Source organism: Talpa europaea (assembly GCF_964194135.1).
Source record: "Talpa europaea genome assembly, chromosome: 12".
Classification (NCBI taxonomy): domain Eukaryota; kingdom Metazoa; phylum Chordata; class Mammalia; order Eulipotyphla; family Talpidae; genus Talpa; species Talpa europaea.
In genome coordinates, this window is record NC_140079.1 from 82,388,108 (window position 1) to 82,404,720 (window position 16,613).

Here is a 16,613-nt window from a genome sequence, read left to right on the forward strand (position 1 = left end):
GCTAAGCTTTGGAAACAACCCAAATGCCCAAAAATAGATGACTGGATCAAGAAGATGTGGTACATATATACCATGGAATATTACTCAGCATTCAAAAAAGATAAACACATGCAATTTGCTGCAACATGGATGGCGCTGGAAGGGATCATGCTCAGCGAAATAAGCCAAAAAGAAAAAGAAAAATACCGGATGGTCTCACTCATAGCAGGAATCTAGAAAACTTAAATAAGGGACCAGGAAAATGAATAACTATAAGAAAGTGAAAATCAAAATCAACAAAAAACTATGAACCAGAGACACTTTTAGGGGGGCGGGGGCGGGAGGGGAGGGATTGGGGTCAGAATGGGGGGCTGCAATTGTATGGGGAATATAACAATAAAATTTATTAAAAAAAAAAAAAAACAAGAAAAAAAAATAAAAAAATAAAGTGAATGCAGTTATTTGATTCTGTTCCCATGGCAGTATACGCAGCTTAGAAGTTCTTCCTTCCTGGTTTTGAGCAACTATGTGGTGAACATTGGGTAGTTTTCATCAGCCATGAATCTAGTATTTGTATAATTAAATATGTCAGTGTCATATCTCTGAAAGCTGATGTTTTGTAAGGCATGTGTATTACAGTGTCTCTTCAAAATTGCAATTTTAGCAAGATAATCTTTCCCAGCCCATATTTCAAACACATAAATTCTTGGGTCAAAGCATCCACCTTTTAAGGGCATTTTCCCCCTTTTTGATCAATGTTAATGGTCAAAGACCCCAGAGAGCTACTCTGTGGACCATGTGTCATGTTTTCTGAAATAAAGAATTCTTTTCTTTACTGCTACCTAACAAGTGTTGCCACTGTTCTAGGAAAATTTTGGGAGAATCAAGTGAAGGGCCAAAAGCACTTAGGAACTGCCCATTTGACATTCCAGCAGCAGAATATATATTTTTCCCAAGTGCACATGTAACATTCTCCAGGGTATATCAAATATTGGTAAATAAAACAAATATCAATAAACTTAAGAAGACCAAATTACACCAAGCATGTTTTCTGAACACAAAGGTATGAGATTAAAATCAACTACAAAAAGAAAAATGGAGAGACCTCAACTACATGGAGGTTAAACAATATAATACTGAATAAATATTGGGTCACTGAAGGAATCAAAGGAGAAATCAAAATGTATCTGGATATAAATAAGAATGAAAAACCACGTATCAGAATCTTTGGGATGCAACAAAAGCAGTACTAAGAGAAATCTATATGGGGCCTCCCCTGTGGCGCAGTGGTTGAGCGAAGCTGCCCGCAGCCTCTGCAGCGCCGGTTCCATCCCCGGCTGCTCCCCAGCCAGTGGAGGAGGGTCCCACATGGCGCGCAGACCTCTCCTGCCGCCCGCTGCTCCCCTCAGCAGTGTACTTCGGTCCTTCTGCCTGTTCTGCTCTCTGCTCTGGCTCTGGTGAATTCTCTCACCCTCCTGCGCTTCTGACTGTACTCCAGTGCTTGTATAAATAAATTTAATTAATCAATTATTAATTAATTTAAAAAAGTGAAATCTATATGGCTATACAGGCTAATCTCAAGAAACAAACAAAAAAAACTAAAACAATCTAACCTTACATCTGAAGGAACTAGGAAAAAAAGTAGAACAAACAAAACCTCAAATCAATAGATTGAAGGAAACAATAATAATCAGAGCAGATTAAATAGAAAATTATAAAATAAAAGATCAATGAAACAAAGAACTCATTAAAGAAAAATCAAGAAAACTGACATACCATTGGCCAGACTCATTAAGAAAAATAGAGAGGGAAGACACAAGTAAATCAGAAATGAAAGAGGAGACATTATGACAGACTACAGAAATATAAGAGATCATGAGAGACTACTGTGAGCATCTGTATGCCATTAAATTGGAAAACCTAGAGGAAATAGATAAATTCCCAGAAAATAGGGGAATGCTTCCTAACTCCTTTTATGAGGCCAGCATAATGCTGATACCAAAATCAGACAAGGACAGAACTAGAAAAGTAAAGTCAGTTACCTGATGAACACGAATGAAAAAATCCTCAACAAAATATTAGCAAACTTGACTCAATTGCACATTTAAAAGATCATGTACTATGGCCAAGTGGTATTTATTCTGTTGATGCAAGGATGTTTGAACATACACAAATCTATCAATGTGATTGATGAAATTAACAAAATGAAAGATAAAAATTATATGATCATTCCAGTAGATGCAGAAAAAGAATTCGACAAAATTCAGCATCCATTAATGATAAAAAGTCTCAATAAAATGTATATAGGAGAAACATACCCAAAGATAATAAAGGCCATATATGACAGACCCATAGCCAATATCAGACTGAGTGGAGAAAAGCTGGAGACTTTTCCTCTAAGATTAGGAACAAGAAAAAGATACCCACTATTACCACTGTTTTTTAACATGGAATTGGAAGTCCTCACTGGCGCTATTAGGGAAGAAAAAGAAATAAAAGATATCCAAATTGGAAAGGAAGAAGTAAAACTGTCACTACATGCAGATGACATAATAGTATATATAACCCTGAAGACTGCACACACAAAAAACCCACCAGAAATAATAAATACAGGGCCTCCCCGGTGGCACAGGGGGTTGAGTGCAGCACTCTGAAGCTGTCCGCAGCCTCTGCAGCATGGGTTCGATTCCCGGCCAGCCAGGGAGATATCCACATGGCGTGGTGGACCTATCCTGTCGTGCCCACTGCTCCCCTCAGCAGTGTTTTCGGTCCTTCCGCCTGTCTGCTTCCTGCTCTGTCTCTGGTGAATCCTCTTACCCTCCCGAGCCTCTGGCCTGTACCCCAGCTCTTGTACAAAAATAAATAAAATATTTTTTAAAAAAGAAATAATAAATACAATAAATCACAAGCTACAATGTCGCTATCCAAAACTCTATTGTTGCCTTTCTATATGCAAGTAGTGAACTAGCAGTAAAAGAAATGATGAAAACAATATCATTTGTGATACAACAAAAAGAATAAAGTACCAAAGAATAAATTTTTTAAAGATATATTTATTTATGCATACAAGAACTGGGGTACAGGCCAGAGGTGTAGGGTGTGGGAGGATCCACCAGAGACAGAGTGGGGAACACAACAGGCAGATTGACTGAACACACTGCTGAGGGGAGCAGCGGGTAAGCCAGGAGAGGTCTGCTGTGCCATGTGGGTTGCTCCCTGGCCAGGGATAGAACTCATGCTGCAGTGGCTGCAGATTGCTCCATAGATTGCACCTTAACCCCCTGTGGCACCAAGGAAACCACCAAGGAATAAATTTAACCAAGGAAGTGAAGGACCTGTACACTTAAAACTATAAAATGCCATTGAAAGAAATTAAGGAAAATACAAGGAAAAGATAGTCCATGCTCATGGATTGAAAGAATTAATATTGTCAAAATGGTCATATTACTTAAAGCAATATACATATTTAGTGCAATCCCCATTAAGAGCAAGGTGGGATTTTTCACAGAAATAGAACAAAAAAAATATTAAAACTTGTATGAAACCATTAAAGTTCTCAAATTGCCAAGACAATCCCAAGAAGAAAGAAAAAAAATGAATGTGGTATGCTCCCTTACTTCAAAACTCTACTACAAAGCTACAGTAACCAATGCAGTATGACATTAGAATAAAAACAGGTACACAAATCAATGGCATATAGAGCCCAGAGATAAAATCACACCTGTATGGGCCACTGATTTATGCAAAAGAAGCCAAAAATATACAATGGAGAAAGTGGTGTCTCTTCAATATATGGTGTTGGGAAAACTGGAAAGCCACATGCAAAAGGATGAAACTAGACCACTCTCTTATGCCAATTTAAAATGATGATAGATTTGATAATAAGACTTGAAACCATAAAACATATTGAAGAAAACATAAGAAACTCTTTGAAGTCAGTATTAATGATGTCTTTAATAATTTTCCTCCAACAAGAGAAATAAAAGAATATAAACAGATGGGACTTCATCAATCTACAAAGCCTCTGCACAGAGAAAAACTATTGTTAACTCAAAATGGTAGACAATTCAATAGAAGATATTTGCAAAACATATCTATGGCTAGGGGTTAAGATCCAAAATATAGAAACAACTCATGCAGCTCAACCATACCAAAAATAAAACTCAGTTAAAAAATAAGCAGGCAATATACATAGACATTTCACCAAAAATGTTATACAGATGGCCAGAGACATATGAAAAGATGTTCTGTATTACTTATCATTAGGAAAATGCAAAGAGAAGAGAGGTTCCTCAAAGAATTAAAGATAGAATTGCCATATGATCCAGTAGTCCCACTTCTAGGTATTAACTTAAAGAAAATGAAAACACTAGTTTAAAAAGATGTATATACGCCTATGTTTATTGCAACATTATTCATAATAGCCAATATATAAAAACAATCCAAGTTCTCAGCAACAGATGAGTGGTAAAGATGCAGTATATAGTAACAACAACAGAATACTGCTTGGCCATAAATAAGATGAAATCTAGCTATTTTGACAACATGAGTGGACATTGAGGGGGTTATGCTAAGTGAAATGTCAAAAGAAAGGCAAATACTGTATGGTTCCACTCATTTGTGGAATATAAAGGGGAAAAAAACAAAGGAACTAACAGAACAAAAACAAACCCTTAGATTCTGACAACAGAACAGTGGTTACCAGAGACAAAGGTGGGCCAATTGGTTGGTGGAGAATGGTTCCGACATTTGGTGGTGGGCCTAGTGCAAACCACGCCCTTGCTGAAGTGAGACAATGTACTTCTAGAACCTATACAACATTGTAAGCTAATGTTACCTCAATTTAAAAACATGAAAGAGAGAAAAGAAACTACCCATTGTAATTATCCCTCTTTTGCTAAATTGCAGTGTTTCCTTCATCAGTGAAGTACCATCAGTTATAGCCAATTGATTGATTTTTTTTCTCTCATAAAAACCCTTACTGTGCTGGTAGTTGGTAACAAGGAACCCTTTAACTTGTTCTTTAAGAATTCAGTGTTCTGATTTCCTGAGCTATAGATTCTCACAGATACTGGACTAAGTTTTTTTCCCCTTATTTTCTTTATAATTTTCCATTGGAATTAGATATTAGATTCGTGAGATTTCATTTTAAAATGTAGAATTAAGATGGAAAATGCTAAGGAAATAATTTTATATAAAGCCATGCATACATTTATTTTTAAAAATTTTAAATAAAGCAAAATCTCTCTGACTTAATACTATAATTTTCCTATAAAGTCAATATATGTTTTAAATTACTACTTTGGAATTATATTATAATAAAGCCAAATAGTTATTATAGGCAAAGTATTAAACTTTGCTAGCATAATTGCTTAACATGCCCTGGCATTCATTTTGAAAACAGTTCTGCTGATAACAAAAGTGATATTTATTGTGGAAAAATAACTTAAAATACAGAAATCAAAGGAAAATAATGTGCAGTCTTTCCACTCACAGCTAATGACTATTAATGTTTTATATATACACATGCATACATGTATATAGAAACACACATATAGGATTTACTTCCTATTCACAGAGGACACATATTTTAATTTTTTTCTCTCAAATGCATACTAGGATGCTATTGCATATTCTGCTTTGATTCTGTGTCAGGATGCATTTGACTTCTAGTAACAGAACCCCTAACGTAAACAAGTTTAAAAGTGGATGGAGTCTGTTATCTCATGAAATAGAAATTCCAGAAATAAAATAAGCTTCACAATGGGTTCATTGACCCCATTAGGTTATCAAGATCGTGGATCCAAGTACTTCCTACTCTCTCTGTCCTGCCATCAGTATTATCAAGTTCATGCTAAGATTATTCTATTCATGGCCATAAAATTACCACCATGAACATCTGAGATAGCTTGCTTCCTTATTCACATCTAAGGGAGAGAGAAAAGGCCTTATTGCTATTAATGGAGTGGAAGTCTCGCCCTTCTGTCATTGAAACTAACTTATCTATCCCCAGATCAGTAACTGTCACCAGATAGACACCAAAGCCTGGGTTCTTCTTTGTCACTGGTAAAGGGAATTACATTATCTTGATTAACATAGACTACTTGGGGTCAGTTCCCCAAACCACACTGCTACTATATAATTGTGGAGATATGGAATAGTGGTTGACAGTCAGCCCCAACCTCAGAAACCTAAGATTTTCACTGAATATTTTATGAACATATATAAGGGCCATGTTAAAATATTACTTAGCTTATTTCTTCCTCATTGCCTCCAGGCTCTGGTATAATTTGTTTTGATTGTCAAAATTATGCCTTCCTCCTGCTTGTTCATACATGATCGTTCTAGGAAAAACCTACTTCCTAGCTAGGACCCCACAAGAGGAAAAGATCTCCCCTCCCCGACAAGTATGTTCTTCCCCTTGGCTCTAACTGGGCAGAAAGTGGGCCCCAGGCCCATCGCCCTTTACTGACTTTTGATCATCAAGATCCAGCCTGGTGGTGGGAATGGGCCTCACATACCAGTGCCTGGGGAAGGTGTGGGCACCTCAACAGCATGAGGGTCTGTCAGGGACAAAGACCCCAAATGGATGCATGGTACCCACTGGCTATCTTTAAACATTGTTCTTAAGTATCACAGCAATTATCAGAATTTGAAATTAAGATGAATGTTTTTAGATATTTAAGTCGTTATTAAAGAGATTAGTTTCTTTTGTTGAAATTCTATGTTCAGAAAGAGTTGGATAGGGAAAAAGAGTAAAGTTTTCTGGGAATTGATCCTAATTAAATCTAATATTCCCCCAAAGTCTTGGCATTGTTGTGATGCTATTTTTGGCACTAGATTAAGTTTTTCTTCATGATTTTTGACTTAACCTGGTATAGAAATTAAAATCTAAATGAAAAAATAAAGATAAACTATAATAGATGTAAGCTTTAATATTTTTATTCATGCATTTTTTATTTCAATACCCTTGAAATAATGTCATAAATAATACAGAGAATTAATAGGCATTTCTGCACAATAATTCTGAGAAATAATAGGCATACTTAAAATTACAATGGCCAAAATCAGCTGTTGAAGAAAGAAGTTATGATATATTCAGTTTTTAAGTACTTTAAGTACTATTAAATATATAACTTCATGTGTAGTAAATATTCATATTTAATTTTAGGTGCCAGTATAATATATACTAAAATAAAATGGAACAATTTCTATAGTTTTATAAAGGAGTCTATAAAGGAGTCATAAATAATTATAGTAAAACTTTTTTGAAATATTTTTATGGGACTAAAAATTGAAAATTCCTTAATAGAGAAATTTTCTTAAATGAGAAATGAGGTAACTTAATCATAGAGACCTCAAACTGTATTATATCCTCTGGGAACCCTGAATAAGCAATAACTTCCTAATATAATCTTATATAATGTATACAAATCAAGACTTTTGTAAAAGCTTTCCAAATGATATCAGGAAGAAAAAGATTATTATTACTCTAAAATTTCTCAAAAGAAGTTACATCGCATATGTTTGTATTTCCATAATAGAGATCTTAGTTTATCTGAATTTAGAAAGGCTATGATTATCTAAGATTTAAAAACAAACAAATAGAACTGTTCCCTGTAGATAACACAATTGTAGCAGAGACACAAGTCGCTGTAAATCCCAGGATATTTCTAGTGTTCTTAAAAAAAAAAAGTACAGACTAATGATATTTTGTTAATCAGAATGCTTTTAATTTGTTAATCAGAATACCTCAAATCTTAATTCACCACTTAGGAATAGTTTATTCACCGTTCTGTTGTTTTTTTAAGAACAAATTCTATCTCCCCTAACCTAGTCCATAGTTAGCAAAAAGAATACAGAATTATAGCTTGAGCAAAGGTTACTAAAGCACTCATTTTAAAGTTGCTTGGGTTTGTGGAAGTGTGTCTTTATTATTTTTCTTCTTTTTCTCTCTTAAATAACTAATCTGATCAGAGTTTCTATGTATGGAATGGTTGGAATGGCTTGTGGGGAGATCTAGTCTTCTCCCTGATATTAATCTGCTGTGTTACCCTAGACAAATAACTTAATCGCTCAGATTCTCAATTTTCTTGTTTCTGGGGGGAGGTCAAGTGGGTCAAATGTGTCTCACAGATTCCTCTTTGTATGAGAATTGGATATAGGAAAAGGATTCCATTATGATCAAGTAGACAGATTGTCTGCACTTCTAGGACTCAGATGGAAAAATGTAATCCTGGAGCCTGGGATGATGGGAGACTTGAGTTGAAGAGGTCAACACTATGCCCATTAGTTTAGAAATAGATGCAGGCTGTCATGAGAATGCCCAGAAAAATCACAGTAAATTCATTTGCCCTGGTCCAGGTGTTGGTGGTCTCACCCTCTGTATGAAAGATTTGTGACCACAAATCAAATAGCCCCACCTAACCGCTGAGTTTCAACAAACCCTGGATAGCTATCCCCCCAAATAATGTCTTCCTCACAACCAAAGGTTGGAGCTCTCAGGCCCTCCTGGCAATTACACTATTGCAGATTTTTTTTAACCTTTTAATATTTCTTATAGTTGGCCTAGTAAGTTAATTTGTCTTGCAATTATGAAGTTCCAGGGCATCCCCTGGTTGCACAGGCGCTTGAGCGCAGCACTGTGAAGCTGTCTGCAGCCTCTGCAGTGCCAGTTCAATCCCGGCCTGCTGGCCAGGGTCCCACATGGTGTGGCAGACCTCTCCTGTCTCGCCCACTACTCCCCTCAGCAGTGTATTTTGTCAGTCTGCCTGTTCGGCTCCCCGCTCTGTCTCTGGTGAATCCTCTCACCCTTCCACGCATCTGGCCTGTACCCCAGTTCTTGTATAAACAAATAAATCTTTAAAAAAAAACAATTATGAAGTTCCATAGAGCGGCTTTGACACTGTACCTTCTCTGACACAGAGCCATCACACTGCAGAATCAACTGGTCATACTTGCAGCCACAGCTGGAGATGCAGGGGCCTACTACGTACAGGCCGTCAACGAGCGGAATGGGGAGAACAAGACCAGCCCATACATTTCCTTGACTGTAGCAGGTGAGTTTTGAAATTCCAACTAATAATTTTGAAAGCAATCTAATTTTGATTTAATTAATAACAACTGTCTCATGGGTCATTTTGCAATAAATCTTATCTTGCCAGTAGAGAAGTTATGGTTTAATGTTGATCCACTGTCAATAGTTGTTTTCTGTGAAGTGACATGCAGAAAATTGTGACTACAATTGATAATTCTGAACCTGAGATCTTATTTGTTTTGGGAATTTAAAAAACCCTTTTTTGATTTTTATACTGTTACTACGTACTTTTTATAACAACAAAAAATCTTTTGATTATTAAGGAATTATATCCATAAGCCTTATTTGAGACTAGAATGAACACAGGTTATATCCTTTTAATTTAGTAATAAAATCCTTGAGACAATATTTATACTAATGTGTTGAACTTAGCCATATGTCTTAGTCATAATCAGCTGATCAATTCATCTACATAACTAAAACTGAAAGATGGAAAGAATACACCTATCACAGTGATTTGTTCAGTTTAATTTTGGAAAATTCAGTTTAAGGAAACTTAGTTTAAATATTTGGTCTTTGAAAGAAGTTCGCAGAAATTGTACTAATGCCAGAGAAGGGGAAAATGACCAGAAGAACTCTAAACTCTGTGATTAAAACCTGGATCTCAGAGAACATGGCACCAAATGTTTGCAGCATGAAGCCTCATAGTGTGAAATGCAGTGATTATGCTTTTGAGAAAGTACGGTTGGGAAATGGTTATAAATTTCAAGATAACTTTGTCTATAGAAGATTTTATTCTTTGAAAAAATACCTTTTCCCTGACCCTTTGTTTTCTATATTCTGGATATAAGTGAAACCATCTGATATATATTTTTTCCTTCTGACTTATTTCAGTTAGCACAATCCCTTCCAGCTTCATCCATATTGCCACAAATGTCATGAGTTTATCTTTTTTGATTGATGAGTGGTATTCCATTGTGTATATATGACCAGAGATCTGAGGCACATAGCAGGAGAAGGGGAGGGAGAGGGGACAAAACAAGGGCCTGGAGAATGTAAGGGACTATGGTGATGGCTCAAGGATGCTATGGTGGTGGCAACAGGGACTACACCTAAGGGGAGAAATCAACCGTTCAAAATTAACAATGATGAAAGCAAATAAATTAATTAATTTTAAAAATCTTCAAATATACCTTGAAGGGAGGCTTTCACCTTCAGGTCATCTCAGAAGTTTTGACTTGTACCTGGGATAGGAACATAGTGCCTGCTTCTGATGGTCCTAGAGAGATACGATTGCTTTAAGCCCAGTAGGTTTTACTGGGTGAATGTAACAGATTTGGGGGTAGGAAGTTGTGGGAACTAACTGAGTGTGCCCTTATGTGCCCAGCACCATTCTGGTTTAGTGCTTCTGAGTTACCATCATCACCGTAGTTCCTAGAACTTGAATCCTGATCACCAGACTGTAGAATGGGTGAAGAAATTGGCCTCTTAAATGCTTTGGAGAGTTATATTCTTTGATTAGGTGTGGGGTTCACAAAATCCAGCATATGATATACTGCTATTAAAGGAATCTGAACCAAGAGACATAGTAGAAATCAATGTGGTTTATCAGGATATTTGTTTCAGTATTGATAATAAAGGATGGACATTGTATTATCAAATAGATTGTGATGACTTTAATGATTGCTGAGTTTTACAATTAGAGCCATTTATTCTGTTTGGCAAATCTAATTCAGCACTCAGTTGTAATGTACATAATAGGATGATAGTAAGAGGTCAAATTGGTGTAATTCTGAGTCAGAAACAAGGAAATTGACCTCAGTCTATTAGAAAAGGGTGGCAGAATTCCACAAATATTCTGGATAACATGATGCTAACATCACAAAATTATAAAATAGAGTGCACCTCCTAGTTTTCCATATGCCTACTATATAAAAAAAAAACAACAGTAGAAAATAAAACTAATACAGTGAATTTGCAAGCTGCCATACCCATGCAATACCATGACATTAGATAATTGGAATATGTAAATTTTTCCCGATAATTTCAGTTACGAATCCAGCCAAGAACTATATTGGAAGTAGCTCATAAATATTATAATTAGCTGCCTTGCATTTTGTTCCCTTGTATAGTTTTATCTTTTCATTGGCACTGGGTAAAATGTGTAAAAGGTGAGATATATGGTTGATGATATGGGCAGACTTATTTTACATCTTAGGAGAAACCCGCATTCTGTTCCCTTATATATTCTTTGTTCATCATCAGGACAGGTGAAATGTGAGGAGCAAGGCGGTTGAGGGAGCAATCTTATTTTAATTCTTAGGAGAACCTGACTGTTGACATATTGGATTTAGCTAGACATTAATGGCACCCAATTATGCATCTTCTCACTAAAAGTTCTATTTTGAAAACTCGAAAGATCAGAAGTCCTGATAAATCTACAGAAAGCCCCAGACTTGTATGTTTACATCTTCCTCCTTTCTGGACAGCAGGGACTGCTGTGCACAGTGGAAACCGCAGTCCCAGAGCTCACTGCCAGCAGCTCATGAGGCCGGAAACACTAAATAAGTGCTCAGGCTCTGCAGATTTATTATGGAATTAGAGATTCTAGAGACCTCGCCGTACTGGTCCTAAGATATAGTGTGTTATGCAGACTTCGACATTTTTTTTCTGATATCGTATTTGTAAAAACACCAAATAAGATTGATGAAAAATTTTTTAAACTTTCCAGCCAGCATTTCTGAAGAATCAAAAGATACTACAGTCAGTTATCACTTAACGAAGATAAATTTTCCCCCTGCATCGGGAGAATAAAGTAGGGGAGGTTTAAGAAGTGAATACAATCAAGGTGGTAGGGGACTAGAAATTAAATTCCTGTATTGTAATTAATTTAAAACCAAAGAGTGCCATGTGGTCCCACCTCTTGTTTCCTGTCGTTCTAGTAAACTGTTCCTTGTGTTAGGACAGCCTAGTGTCCAGGAGAGGAACACCCAGGGCCAGCCTTGCCTCAGAGTATCCCACTGATTGGTGGGCAATCACTCTGCTAATAGAAGGAAATGATGTATTTTCCCAAACAGCTATGCACTTGAGAGTTCAAAATCTCACCAGCTTTTCAGTTGCTAAATATTTTGGCTACCCCTGAAGCTTATGGGAAGCAAGAGATAAAGAGGCTTAGATTAAAATAAATAAATATTTTTTAAAACATGACAATTAGAAGTGAAATGCAGTCCCATCACGGTACCGCCTGCTGTTTTGTGCATGTTTAGCGGATGGCATTGTTCTCTTTTATCATGTCTTCCCTTTTATATGGTTAAGAAGATAAATTACAGCATGTTCTGCACAGATATTTCCTGTCAGGTAGGAGAGGACTTTTCTGAACTCTCCATTCTACCGCTTACCAGGGAAAGCTTGCTGCCATCTCTGGGGTGGATTCACTTTGAAGTTTTAATGTGACGTGAAGCCAGCAGATGTTAAGGACATAGGTGGGACTGCTGAAGCATCCTGCATGAATTTTTCATGGCTAGCTCCCGCAGCTCAGGTGCACACCAGAAAAAGAATGGGCTGAACTTGCCTGAAAGTAGACATTTCTATTCTGAGGTCAAATCCAGGCAAGCTTTATAAACCTGTCAACCTGTTTTTGGTTTTCACTTTGAAGATTTTACATGGAGTTAACTTTTGTGGATCAGATCTTCTGAACTGAATTAATATATGAATAAAAGTTTTTTTCTTTAAAAAGAAGGGGAGGGAAATAGAGTTAGGCAATGAGAACTCTGTAAAGTGATTAGTCAATCATTGTTTAAAGGCCATTGTACATACCTTAGACACATCATCAGGTATGATCCAATATTCAGAATGTTCCGTGTAATGAGATTCTCTACTAGGGATGAAGTTTAGATTAAAAAAGAAATGACTGCCTCTCTCCTTCCTGTTTTTCTCACCCCTTTCATTTTAATATCTCCTCTTCAAACAACATTTGCAGATAGGATATCATTTCAACTGATCCTCTTTCAGGCTGACAAAACCTTGCTTTTAATTCTGAAGACCACTTAACATTCTTTTGTCCTCTATAATGCTAATTTAACTGCAGACCTCATATGTGTCTAGTAGTTGAAAGTGCCTACCCAAGAATAATGCCTATGAGCAGTGAACAGTCCAAAAGAAATGCCCTGTAAAATGTGGTTTTTGTGTGCCCATAAAATTCGATCTTACTTTCTTTGTGTCTTTAGCATTAAAGGGGAGCAGGCATAAGCCTTTTGATTGTTCTCTGACATGGGTTGGATTCCGAAAGCAATAGGAATGGGTTGAAATAACACTAAAAATCAGTCTGTAGACCATGACCATATCACAAATGACCGAGTTAGAATCCAACATAGGCAATATAGCTTGTGGAGACTTTACTGTCAGAATGTTCTGAAACATAAATAGGAAGTAGCCTTTACAGTAAATAATGAGTTTTATCATGTAGCATGTGTTAAACCTGCTAAGTGGGGTGTATAATGAGCATAGGCATGCACTGGCCCCCACATCCTAGAGGTGGTGATGGACAGAACTAAGTCTAGCATGTGGTCTGTAAAGCTTTTTAATAGTCACTGTGAGAATAAATAAGCATTCACCCCTAATGAGTATGTACTTATTTATAAACTATAAGCAGGCACCTATCATACAAAGTAGGTAAAGGTGAAATAAAAAGCATATTAAGTATCTGGCTAATCATGAAAGTCTCATTCCGTAGTTCCTCAGTTCATATCCAAGGCACCGTATACGTTTTGTGACTTGGAAATCCATATTTTGCTTGGTCTTCCTGATAAAGCTGTTTTTGGACCAAATTCTTAGGACATCTGCTTACAGAGAATTGCTTATCTTGTAATGTGGCTGATGAAGAGCTCATGCTAGACACTCAAGCGTCAGTGCAGCCGTTTGTTGTGGTTTATGTGTGCTTGCTCAATGAGTAACTCAAACCTGGTTTTTCTCCAGGGAATACTTTTGTATCCAGTTATCTATTCTGGAAGAGTTAGTGTAGTTAAAGCTAAATACACAAGGACATAAATCCACCTCACCGGGCAAAGGTGAAACCACAGCCCCTGGGAAAATTCTGAAAGCAAACAGGTATTTGAGTGCATCCTGCCCACCTCTTTGAGAAAGAGAATTTTCACATCTCCCTTTGGGATGACTTGCATAGGTGTAAGACATGGACCATCCCTCTCCCTCTCGGAGACTTGATCTGCATAATAAATAGCATTAAACATTAGTTTTCTTGTAATGGTTTTGGTTTAAAAACATAAGTATAAATGCCAGTTCTGATATTTTGTTTCTGAGCCTCAAATGGGTTGGTGATGAGGTTTAGAATAAATAATAGTACGAATGTCAGCTCTTGATCAAAAGAGCTGGAGGCTCTAATTTTCTCCCCATCCCCACAAGGCAAAACTGGAGCACTTCTGTTGCTTGCTCTTGTTCTCTCTACATGTTCCCATCTTTTCTCATCCCAAGCTGCCTTTCTTTTTGTTGTGATTTACTTCAGCTTATTTTTACCCTTGGTAAATCTTAGGGTAAATCTTTGTTCAACAAGTTTGAACAAATTTGAAATAGCTCAGTATCCCCAATCACCCAAACTGACAATCTTCAAAATATACTATGGGTATCTCTAAGGGTACTCAAGGGGATGAGCAGGAAGTTGATCTGGGAGTGAATCTATCTCAGGTCCTTTCGTATACTCTTTCTAAACTCGAATCTGCTTGAGGATGCCTGAGTTTCAGGGTGCTCTTTTCAGAATTGCCCTTCTCTTATTGGGTACAAGTCACCCAGGTCTTTCATACGGGCAAACAAAGGGAGGGCCTCCCTGGTGACACAGGTGGTTGAGCGCAGTGCTGTGAAGCTGTCCACAGCCTCTGCAGTGCCGGTTTGATCCCCGCCAGCCTCGGAGCAACCCATGTTTTAGAGCTGTAACTAAAAGTAACCCTAGTAATTTTTACCTTTGACTCTTCATCTAATTTCTTAACCTTAGCCAACAGCCACATGCCTGAATTCAGTTGACAGAGAAGTTAAGATCATTCCATTTCAGGCTCATAATATATAAATATAATTATTTCAAAACTTATATAGTGACTCAACATTATAACGTACGTACGCAATGAGTGTCTTCCTACCTCTGACTACTTTAGATGTTACATTCTTCAAGAACTTTGCTCTCTCTGTCACTATAATTGATATGAAAAGGTAAGAAATATTTAGAAGATTTAAATGGGAGGATGGAAAATTGAATTTTCATTGCAGTCATTTTATAAACTCTAACATTTATCCATTACACCTCTTGTCTGGGGAAATCCTAAACAATGTAATGGTTATTGGCTGCGATGAGACCACTGAACTAGTTGCTACTTGTAAATATGGTTTTCTTGGAAAAACTGTATTTAGTAGGTGAATACAAATGATGACCATGGTCAGTTCCCTGGTATTCAGCTTTTATTCCTTTCTATGCTAAATAATCTCACTCATACCTTCCCAATGTTCTTTCTCTTTTTCTGAATGAGTTCAATATTCTAAATCTGAAAATTAAGAAACACCTGTGTAGTTGCTCTGTAGAATTTTTGAGGTTTTCAAACTCTAGGTTATAGATTATATTATAGAATCATTTTTGATGTTTAAAACCTTGTTGAAGATTCTAAATCCATGTGCTGCTTTTGTGTATGCAGCCCTAACAGTTGGTCACCTCTTGATAACGGTTCAGTTCTACCTTTACCACTTAGTCATAATGTTTTATTACTGATTACTGTAAATGATGTTCTTTCGACTCTTATAGAAAGCAATTACAGCAGGTAATTAAAATTGTAGATCTTTACAATGTGGTTGAGAATATTAAATCAAGCCTTAAGAAAATCAGGTAAAGCATCTGTTAAAGTAAGAAACCACTTAGACCATTACGAAATCCAGACTTTTAGACTCCTCATTTTTCTAAGAACACTTTATGTCTGAAATGTTGAAAAAAAAAAGGAATTTATATAAGTAATAAGTGAACCAGAAATTTATCTTAAGATGTAGACGCCGTATGTTCTAATTAGTGAGTTCTTAGGAATGGTTTCTGCCTATACCCTCTCACCTTCTAGGATCTTCAAAAATATCCGCCTTGGCACAAAATCAGTTCCTATTCTTTGAGCATAGTGTGGCTCTATGTTTGGCAAAGCTTCATTGGAGGGTGTAAGAAATGTGACCACAAAGTATCAGTGTAACTTGCCATTTGCCCAGGAATATCTGCTTTTTAAGGTGGGTTTGAGAGCATTATTTTACTAGAGAAGAAATAAGTCAGTAGTGATGACCCATTCAGCAGGCCCCATGGGCGCTTGTTTGTTTGCTTGTTTAACTGATAGTGGATTCTGTTGCGCTGTGTCCTGGCTGGTATCAAATGCACCACACTCTGCTTTTCCCTTCACTTTCCTTGGAAGATTGTTGCACACACTAATGTATTTCTCTGTCAGCATGTTGCTCTGTGCTTATATTAATTCAGACAGCGCAGAATTACACAAAGCTTTGCTCTCATTTGGGAGTTTCCAGCACAATTGTGCTGCAGAATTCAAACTTCTCCCTTTCCTTCCTTAAGGCTTTG

At 36.9% G+C, this 16,613-nt stretch overlaps 1 protein-coding gene across 1 annotated transcript in view; it reads left to right on the top strand.

Moving 5' to 3' along the window:
- Positions 1-16,613, top strand: part of SDK1 (sidekick cell adhesion molecule 1) — a gene marked incomplete at both ends in the record, with an annotated part of 728,549 nt that overhangs the window by 406,311 nt on the left and 305,625 nt on the right. Inside the window, one exon of the mRNA XM_084251360.1 lies at positions 8,905-9,038. Within this exon, the coding sequence (XP_084107486.1) occupies positions 8,905-9,038 (134 nt within the window). The remainder of the gene's footprint in view (positions 1-8,904; positions 9,039-16,613) is intronic.